The 9,816-nt window shown below is 41.9% G+C and overlaps 1 protein-coding gene across 4 annotated transcripts in view; it reads right to left on the bottom strand.

The window, feature by feature from the left end:
• Positions 1 to 3,016: 3,016 nt before the first annotated feature.
• aipl1 (aryl hydrocarbon receptor interacting protein-like 1) overlaps positions 3,017 to 9,816 on the bottom strand; it is a 30,960-nt gene continuing 24,160 nt past the window's right edge. For 2 of the 4 annotated variants that reach the window (XM_079272125.1, XM_079272124.1), the window contains exons 3-8: positions 9,430 to 9,506; positions 6,323 to 6,502; positions 4,920 to 5,108; positions 4,632 to 4,808; positions 4,402 to 4,543; positions 3,017 to 3,619 (exon numbers count right to left, since the gene is read on the bottom strand). In XM_079272125.1, the coding sequence (XP_079128251.1) occupies positions 3,420 to 3,619; positions 4,402 to 4,543; positions 4,632 to 4,808; positions 4,920 to 5,108; positions 6,323 to 6,502; positions 9,430 to 9,471 (930 nt within the window). In that variant the 5' untranslated portion in view covers positions 9,472 to 9,506 and the 3' untranslated portion in view covers positions 3,017 to 3,419. Of the gene's footprint in view, positions 3,620 to 4,401; positions 4,544 to 4,631; positions 4,809 to 4,919; positions 5,109 to 6,322; positions 6,503 to 7,573; positions 7,943 to 9,429; positions 9,507 to 9,816 lie in introns of those variants that run through there. The other 2 variants (XM_079272122.1, XM_079272123.1) reach the window with 2 other exon arrangements.

Raw genomic sequence — 9,816 nt, 5'->3', positions numbered from 1 at the left:
GGGTTCACATGGGACATAGAGGCTGAGTAGACTGGTGATGTTTGAGAAAGAACGAGGAAAGGAGTGGAACCTGGAGCAGATTGAGGAGGACAGGAGGCTTTGCGTTGCACGAGGTTCAGACAGGTGAGTTTAATGATAAACTTTGTTCGTGTGTGCTCTACACTTGCAAAATCTGTGCATCTACCCCCCCCCCCCCCTAATATGTGTTTGTTTGCTGCTGCAAGATCATGTTTCTACATCTCTGCGTTGCTTTAGTGTGTTTTATTCTGCTGTTGATTCTTTAAGAAGTGTCTCTTTCTTTTTGTGGCTAAATGTTTGTTGCATCTGCAGTGGTAATAGATTCTTATTTATTTATTGTCAGTTACATTCTGTTTGATTCTGAGTTTTGTCCTCATTTCCGATTGTGTGATTGATAATCAGTTGCGTCTGCAGTGTTGTTGGTTTGAACATAGGGCCTCTGTGAAGTGAAATTTACGTGCTGTCACTTTGATGTTCATGCACGTCATCCTTTTTCCTAAATAAGTTAATTCATTAGCCTATCATATAACCTCATCATCACATGATGAGGTTTCATCACTGTGCAACAAGAATGTCTTTTTTATACAGAATTACACGGCCTTTTTTGGGGGAAACACTTTTCAAGGCAAATGATGTAGATCAGGGGTGTCAAACTCATTTCCACTCTGGGCCACATCAGCATCACGGTCGCCCTCAAAGGGCCGGTTGTAACTGTAAGACTGTGTAACTAACTTCTCCCTAACATATTGTTAAATAACTCTCTCTGCATTTGATGCTTGTTTATTCAAGTGTAAAAATATTGTACATGCAGTTATATAAATGAAAAATTATATTTAAACACATTTCTGTTATTATAACATCAATTATTTTAATTGAGGGTTAAGAAACCCACATGACTCTATCAAAGATCAAACTATGAAAGAAAATAACAAAGACAAATATCAAACACAAGTTATGACATTAACTTTGTTCAAAGCTGTTTGTGTCACCTCTCTGCATCACTAATGTTCCTCCCTGTCGTCGTCCTGTGCATGGCAGCTACATCCAAGAGCTGCTCACTGAGAGTCAGGTCTGATGAACATGGATAGATGATGTATCCGTGTTGTCTGCTTTCATTAGAATATTTCCCATCTTTCATTACATTTTCTTCCCTCTGCATCAATTTTTCTCTTCGTGGACATTTTGGGATTATTTGTCGATCTTTTTCAATCGTTGGAAAACCTCTTTTCGGGCTGTTGCCTCTCCTGTCCACCTGTTGTGATAGTTTTAATGTCGGTACACAGACAACATGCTATCTCATAATTCCAACTTTCTGTCTCATAATTTTGACCATGGGGATACTTTTATTTCCAAGTCTAACTTTTAATTATTTTTCCAAAAATTCGCTGATTCGCGGGCCACATAAAATGACGTGGCGGGCCGGATTCGTTTCCGGCTGAGTTTGACGCCTGTGATGTACATTGATACAATATTCTGTGTTCAGTATTATTGCTATACTATGTCTATACTATAACTGTAGTTTTAAAGCCTGTGTGGCTTCTGCTCGTAGGGGTGCTGGTTCAGAATCCAGCTCCATCTGCCGTCATGCAAGTATTCATCAAATGAATGCAATGTATACGAATGAAAGAGAGAACGTATGCAGTACATAAAGTAATTGTATTGCCTCATACTTTTGTATTAATTTATAATGTAACATGGAAAGTGTACAGACCAATACAAGAAACACAAAATATAAAACATTTTCTTTACCTTCCTTTGAAAAATGTATTTTATTTTCATTATACAATCACCGTACTTCCTGTATGAGATTGTCCTTTTCCTGCCGTCTTGACGCATATTATGTTGGGGCAGAGCAGTCAGTCTGCTGAGGAACAGCCTCCCCCTCCTCCTCCTCCTCCTCCTCCTCCTCCCTTTCTTCCCCTCTTCCCAACATCAGCACCAGTGGTTTATGGAGGAAAGCCAGCAGCAGATTGTGCTGCTATGCAGAGTTTACTGTAGCTCCGTGTTTGAGTCCAGGGCAGGGTTTCCAATGGCTCAGCCCTGCATCATGAATCTATTCTTTCTCACTCCATTTTTTTCTAATTAGCACTGATGATATCAAGTGTGAAGATAAAGAAAATGTAATACTGGATCTGAGAAGAGATAAAGTGCATATGGTCTCTAATGAGTGCTGTATCAAACCGCAGGTTTAGTCTCTTTGTTTAGTTGCCTCACATCAGGCAAGACTCGACAGGAACTGCATTAGTAACGGTGGTTGTGATGGGCTGGATGCTTTAGCTTGAATGTTTAATCCGCGTTTCTTTGATCTGCTCTCATTGATTTTCCTCTTTGTTGGACTGATGCATTAGCGTCGGCCTCATTTCCTGACTGCTAACACTGCGCTGTGACCTGTGGTACTGATGAGTGGGGATTCCCTCAATGAAACTGAGCTCTGTGTGATGTCATGCTATTGAGCTAATATTTAATCTTAATTCACAAACACGAGTGCATTGAAATGTGTCTTTCAGTGCATTTCCCCAGACGTGATAGTAATAACTCAGCCGTTTGCATGAAACGCTCTGTTTCCTTCCGCTCTCTCTTTTTAAGGTGCACAAAGGAAAAGATGGGGAGGAGCCGAGCCGTGCATTTAAGCCAGATCATTTATTTTTACGAGCCCCTAGACTCCTCATTAAAAAAATGACAATGCTGTGCTTGGAATAATTTCTCCAACAGGCTTCAGGTTGAAACAGAGGAACAACGTGGTCAGAGCTCCACCTTGTGGAAGGCCAATGTGCTTACAAGACTCGGAGGAGTAACTGGGCTTTATTGTTTTTTATACGACTGCTGACTATAGATAACAATTTAGAAATAACATAGCCGCCTAAACTCTTCGGTACTGTTTTTGTGACATTTGGCTTTTAAAAAAACTACAATAATGGTGTTGCTGTGGAGTCGCATAACATCTGGTGTGGGGACATATTTAGAAAGATATATCCAACAGTTAACGAGTGTCAATCAGTCATGGTCAAATGGATGATTTATTTTCTATACATGATGAGAAAATATACCAAAAACAATATTACAAATCAGAACAATAGCAAAGGAATAGTTCAACATTTTGGGAAGTATGCTTAGGCTTTCCTTCCGAGAGTAAGAAGACTTGTACTCCTGGTATCTGAGTGGTAAATATGTAACTAAGTAGCTTAGCATAAACACTGGAAATGAGGGGAAACGGCGAGCATGGCTCTGTCCAAATTAATGCAAAATCCACCTACCAGCACACCTGAAGCTTGCATGTTATAATAGTCAATGCAGGGAGTGGGTTAAAGGCAAAATGAAGTGTGGAGATTTGTGATTTACCAACGTTACTCTTCTGTAGCTCGTGGCTTATCTGGCCCTCAAACCTCTGCTTCAGTCTCCTGTCAAAACATGCCTTTGTACTTGTTCCTGTCCTCCTGGTTCTTCTCCTCCATGCGCATGTTCAGCACAGCCAGCTCCCTCTTGACGGCCTTCTTCATGCCGGGGTTCAGGTCCAGCACCCTGCTGAAGTCCTGCCGAGCCTCGGCCTCGTTCCACACTTCCGCGTGGGCCTTCCCTCGCAGGTAGTAGGCCTTAAAATCACCTGGAGGCCAAATACAAGCATGTTTGTCAGCAGCTCTGGTCAACAAGACAAGCGTGTATGCTCGATGTTCTTAACTGATGTGAAATATCTGCAAAAATGTAATAATTCTATGTATTTTACTTATGAACACGTACACATATAGGGTATTTATCAAAGTCAAGGATCTCCCCTTTTACAATATATCAACTGGCTGGACTGGGATATTGTACTTGGTAAGACCATTGAACCCCTCACTCCACCATGGTAGAAGCACACCATCTGTATATAGTAAGTGGAAGTAGTCACTATGACGTCACCCGTCTTAAGGAGACAGAATAGGGTCACAGGCAGTATAGCTCGTCCCCAATCACGCTTAGTCACCAAGATGTTAGAATTAACTTTCATTAGCTGAAAACACAATGTGAAAGGGTAAATGTTGAAAGACAAAAACATCGACGACTTCCAGGCTGGAAAATGCAGTGGTAGCAACCTGTCAATCATAAGGTAGCACCACCCTACATCACACCCTGCCTTATGGTCTATTTTACTCTAAATGGGACCATAATTTACCAAATGAACATCATGCTGTATTGAAGAGGACTTGAAAACTAGTAATTGAAACCATAAACGCTTATTTACACTGTTTCCTCGGGTAATAAATCGAGTGATAAGTAGGGTTATTTTCTCATAGCCTTCCATGTAATCTGACTTATTAGATGCTGGTTTAAGACACTCCCGCATTGCCTTCACTTTTCAGAACTGGAGGTTGCCGCCTGAGTCGCACACGTCTGTCGGTGCCAAACCTGGGTGCTGGTTGATGATGTCGCTGGTGTGCTCGATGGCCTCGTAGTATTCTTCCATGCGGAGTAGACACTGGCAGTAGTTGAGCGTTAAAGTGTTGCCCATCTTCTCCAGCTTCAGCCACGGGACCTCCCATGCTTTTTCCTGCAGAAGAAGAAAGTGGTTTAGATCCATGTCTATGCGTACTGTTTTATAGCAGGAAATAAGATTTCCGACCGATGACTTGATGTACCTTCGTCTGAACGTTCTTGATGCAGATGATGGCCTCCTTGTACTTTTGTGTGGCCTCCTGGTAGTGTCCTTGTTTGTAGAGCTTGTTGCCGTGGCCGTGCAGCACGGGGACCACCTTCAGCCTCTCCTCATCGCTCATAGCCCACGTCTCCCTGTTATACTCACTAGGCTGCTGCACCTACCAAACACACATGCATTGTTTAAAAACAACAAACCCCTCCTCTCTTGTAAAGCTTCCCTTTGACAACGATCCACGCAAATCCGTGTGGCCGACTCTGTTCTGTCTCACCCGGATCAGCTCCAGGACAAAGTAGAGTGGTTTTGGTTCCTTCATCAGCTCGTCCAGGTCGTCGTAGCCAAGGCTGTGGTAGGCGAACATGTTGGCCATACCACACGTATGGATGTGCCAGTCCACTGGGTCTTTGCCCTCTGCAATGCGCCGCATACTCTTGGCCACAAGTGGATAAACGCCGGTGTGCTGGAGTGGCGAGAGGATCGCAACAGTCAAAATATAAAATGGAATTAGACTAAAGGTGACTTTCGATATTTAAGCAGCTTTCAAATTCTGTCTCATGCACTTCCTTGGTTAAGAATAATTTGGCGATATAGATCATACTTCTGCTGCAGTTACCCTAAACAGGACTTCTGATACATCTTGCATCAAACTGATTAAAGATTGATTGTAATTCCACTTAAAATGACTTGTTTCACAATATCTCCAGTCCATCTCCTCAGTCTAACGCGGCAAGTTTGCCCTCCACTGGATGGAAGCGACATTGCACTGTGTGTGTGTGTGTGTGTGTGTGAGAGAGAGAGAGAGAGAGAGACGCAGCCATGTTGTTCAGAGAGGAGTGAATGCATGCTCTAAGCCCCATCAAATCTAATCGGAGGAGGCGAGTCACGAATGCTGATTCAGCCGGAATCGGAGCCGATTAGGGAAAAGTGAGGCTGCTGCAGATTCATGACAGTATGCCTCAACCCATCTGTCTCTGATATATATATATATATATATATATATATATATATATATATATATATATTTATTTATTTATTTTTCTCATTCAGAGAAGGTATGTTTGCTTCATAACACCTGTCTCTGGTACAGATGATCATATATCTATATATTACATATCGGTATAGTCTATGGGACAATATTTCATGACAGGAGGTCACACAGAAACCACATTCATTATTAAGTAAAACTAAACTGAAAGTTAATCAAATGTTCCTGAGGCAGTTTTCTTAATGCGTGAATGCAAACCATGTTAATTATTGTTCTGCAATAATTGTTTTTGCTTCAGATAGCCTGTTGATCCAGTTTTGAAAAGAGCACCCCACTCTGTTCTTTACATTTATTGTCTCGATACATCTGTGTTCGTTTTCTGTTTCACGAAGAGCAGAGTAATCAGAGGGGGGGGGGGGGGTTGCAGTATGCTTGTGCTTTATGTTTCTTTAAATGTATGTATGTATGTATCTTTAAATGTATAAGTGGGGCACTTGCACCACTCGTTATTAAAAGCAGGGTCTGTAACTTCCACATCTGCATGTGTGATGTCGTTCTGAATAAAGTGAACAGCCTAACTTCTCAGAAGGGATTTTAACGAACAGACGATGCACGGTGCTTAATAACAAGCAAGAAGGAAAACAAGGCAACACTCAAACGGCTGACATTTAACATCTTTCAGCACTCACAATGATGTCGCACCAGAATTCAGCCACCTCCCCAATCCTCATGGAAGACAACAGGGTCTCCCAGATGTCCAGTTTGAACATGTTGCCGATCACTATCTCCATGGGCGTCCCCACCACTTTGCTGTCATCTATCACTGTGCGTTCATCATCGCACAACTGGGTGCGGAAGTGGAACGTGACCTGGAGTAAAAAGAACCACAGAGAAGGAGAACCACACGGAGAGAAGAAGCTACACGATGCTTGCTCGACAAAACGATACAGCGTGGACAGAACGTTGGGGAAATAACAAATGAATGAATTGCAAAGACTTGTCAGTTTAAAGTGGATTAAGACACTTTCAGATCACACATTGAGCTGCTCTCATATTTCATGATAACTTCATCCAACTGCCACTGTCAGAAAGCAGAGACGGAAACTATAACGCCATTTAACCACACACAGTTCGCCATGAGTGTAAGAACAGGGAAATGGCAAGACTCCACACTCGTATGACACCTCTTGAAAAATAATTGCACACGTACATAACAGCAGTCTTTACGTTGCAGACTCATTTTGTCAAATCTGATGCAGATGGTTCGAGGTGTATTCATTTAGGTTTTGAAAATGTTCTTCTCATTAAAGGGTCATTGTCTGCCGCGGGGAATTGCAACCACATGAATGTGCCGCCCCTCATAACGGCTGCAATGGCTTCAAATTGGCACAAGGAAAATAAAATCAAACCTTCACAGATCATAGTCTCAGCAGGCCAATCACGTTCCTGTTCCTTATTGCTTCTTTTAAATCTGGTTCTTATGAAGAGGAGACTCATCTGAATTAACTCATTGTTAGATGATATATCAGAAGCAAATAGCATATCTGTTAAAATCAAGTCGACATGATATTTATGCTTTTCTGCAACCACAGTCTAGAAAAATGGTTTGCTCTTTTGTCTCTGCATGCTCAGGATGATGTGCATAATTAGTGCGCATGTTGACTTCCATTCGTACCTCTAATTAGATTTAGAACATTTGAAACTGGCTTTGTGAGACACATTTTCAATCATTCAGCCATTTGTCCAAAGTACAGACTATAAATTAGTTGTTTTTATGAAAATTGGTTCAGTTAGATTCATTTACAAAACGGTCAATGGGCTGTATAGTGAAACAGCTGTGTACTCGCACCACTTAGTCTATAACTGATGAGAGCTAAGTTGGTTAGCGGTCCAAAAAGTGAACGTAAAGACGTAATTGATCAGAAAATGTCAATAAATACCTTTGCCCCAGTGATGAATTTTGGGATGTCTCCGGTGCCTCCATGCAGGATGGTTTTTTTGATTCCCTCCAAGCCCAGCAACATTGTATCCTGCATATCCGCCATCTTTGTTTTTAGTTTATTACTATGTATCCCCTTATACTACCATGTGTATCTATACATATCCGTGTGTGTCACAATGATGTGTGAGGTACATGGGTATGGATTACTTGGAGGTGTTCCTGGTGGATTAGTTTCGGTGGGGATAATGAGATTGGAGACTCCTCCTCCTCCTCATGTTTCATAATCTCTCTCCTTGTTTGAGTATTGGCCATCATCAGCACTTTCTCTGAATAATGCCGGACCCCAGAAACATCCGGAAAGGCAGAGAAACAGTCTTTTTGAAAGGATTCAATTAGTTTTGTTTGTTTGTTTTCTTAAGTGTGCACGTCAATGTCTGTGTGGTTGACTCCCAACCCTGTTGAATATACCACGAGACCAGAATAAAAGTGTTTGAGGCAAAGAAAAGAAACACAAATAGGTCTGTGAGAGGAGGACATGGTTTCCATTCCAGAGGAAATTTCCAGGACTTATGTGGATGTGGTGATCTGAACAATGCCGAGAACACTGAGAAATGGTGGAGACAATCCCTGTATGGACTCCTTGACCTTGTCTGTTAAACATCTGTCTCCCATCTGGGCAGTGTGTGCGTACGTGTGTGTGTGTGTGAGTAATCCAAGGCTCCTGTTGTGCTTGCGAACAAAGTCTGCAAGCAGTTTGAGGGGGCAATTATTCTAAAGCATTACCCAGTGTTAATGCCTTATTCCGTACTAATTGCGCAAATAGAACACCCCATAACTGCACCTTTTGGCAGCGCTCACAATTGTACAACTTAACAGCTTTGTGTTTTCTCTGTGGAGGAATATGTATTTCACCATGTATTAGCAGGCAAGGTTGCAGTCTTGCCTCTTATTCAAAAAGCACCTCCTTATCCTTGGAAAGTGCTGAAACATACTATAAAGTTAGCCTTTTTTTCTCCACTGATGTGACAAACAGGATTGGGCAACAGCTTGCTATGTACTTGGTTGGCAGCTCTCCGAGCACAGGCGATGAGGTTCTGCGCTCTCCTGTGGAGGAGATCGGTACCGCAGCAGGATTGGTCTTCTTGAACATGTTGGGCCTGATTTTGGAAGCGCTGCCAATGTGGACGTGTGAAGCCCCTTTGAGACATTTATATGGAATACTGGGCGACACAAATAAACTTCATACGACTTAATAATTCATCTATAATAGTCGCAACAAATTGTGACTCCTCAGAGGTGGTAGGGGATGCTGGCTTCATGAGCAACATCATTATTATTATTATTATTATTATTATTATTATAATAATAATGATCTTATACACTTAAATAACATGAAGAAACAGGTAAAATTGTTTCTCCTTCACTGTGGAAACACTGGTCGTATGGTGGGGTGCTTGGATGACAGGTTTGTGTTGCTATAGTTACACCCTTTTACATAACTATCGTATCTGTGAGTTTACAAGAATGAAAGGTGCGATGTAATCGTTGTTGGACCCCTGTCTGCAATACAAACTGGAAAGAACATTTCATGAGCGGTTTGTACTGAATAAGGTTCTGGTTTGGTGATTTAAAGTCGTCCGTGTCTTCACATCGAGTCAGTGTTTCATATCGTAGCGTTAGTTCCACTGTAAGCAAGTCATACTCTATTTTTGGAAAGTACAGTGGTGGATTTCCTAGGGAGGAGCCATGCCCTGTGTGGAAGCCATTCATTCATATACATAACCCACGAGGGAGGGCTCCTTCCATGACGCACAACATATACGCACATAGCATAATGTTTATGAATGTGTAAACCTTTTGTGCTTGTGCTGTGGGAGTGAGGCAGAGAGCAGCCATCTTTCGCTCCCTGTCAGACTGACGTGTAGAGCTGACTGAGCAGATGTGAAAGGAAGAGGAACGTGCAATAAGAGCAGTGTGGGGCTCACTGTGCAAGGTTGGGAGACAACACCACTACATGTATTTGGCAGATGTAGTCACTATGCATTTAGCTGATTTAAATTCGTAAAACCTACAATGATTAAATAATTATCACCACCTAGACCTGATGCATGAAAATGCTGCATACATGTTAAATTGCCAATAAACATAATCCAACTAACGCTGACGGAGGTCTTCTGTTGCCTAATGAGTGCTTTTACTTTACATTGCATTACAATGTTTGTTTTTGCCACATGAGGGCAG

This window comes from Melanostigma gelatinosum, assembly GCF_949748355.1.
Source record: "Melanostigma gelatinosum genome assembly, chromosome: 7".
In the NCBI taxonomy this organism is placed as follows: domain Eukaryota; kingdom Metazoa; phylum Chordata; class Actinopteri; order Perciformes; family Zoarcidae; genus Melanostigma; species Melanostigma gelatinosum.
The sequence above is the reverse complement of the archived record's forward strand: the minus strand, read 5'-3'. Positions and strand labels throughout refer to the sequence as shown.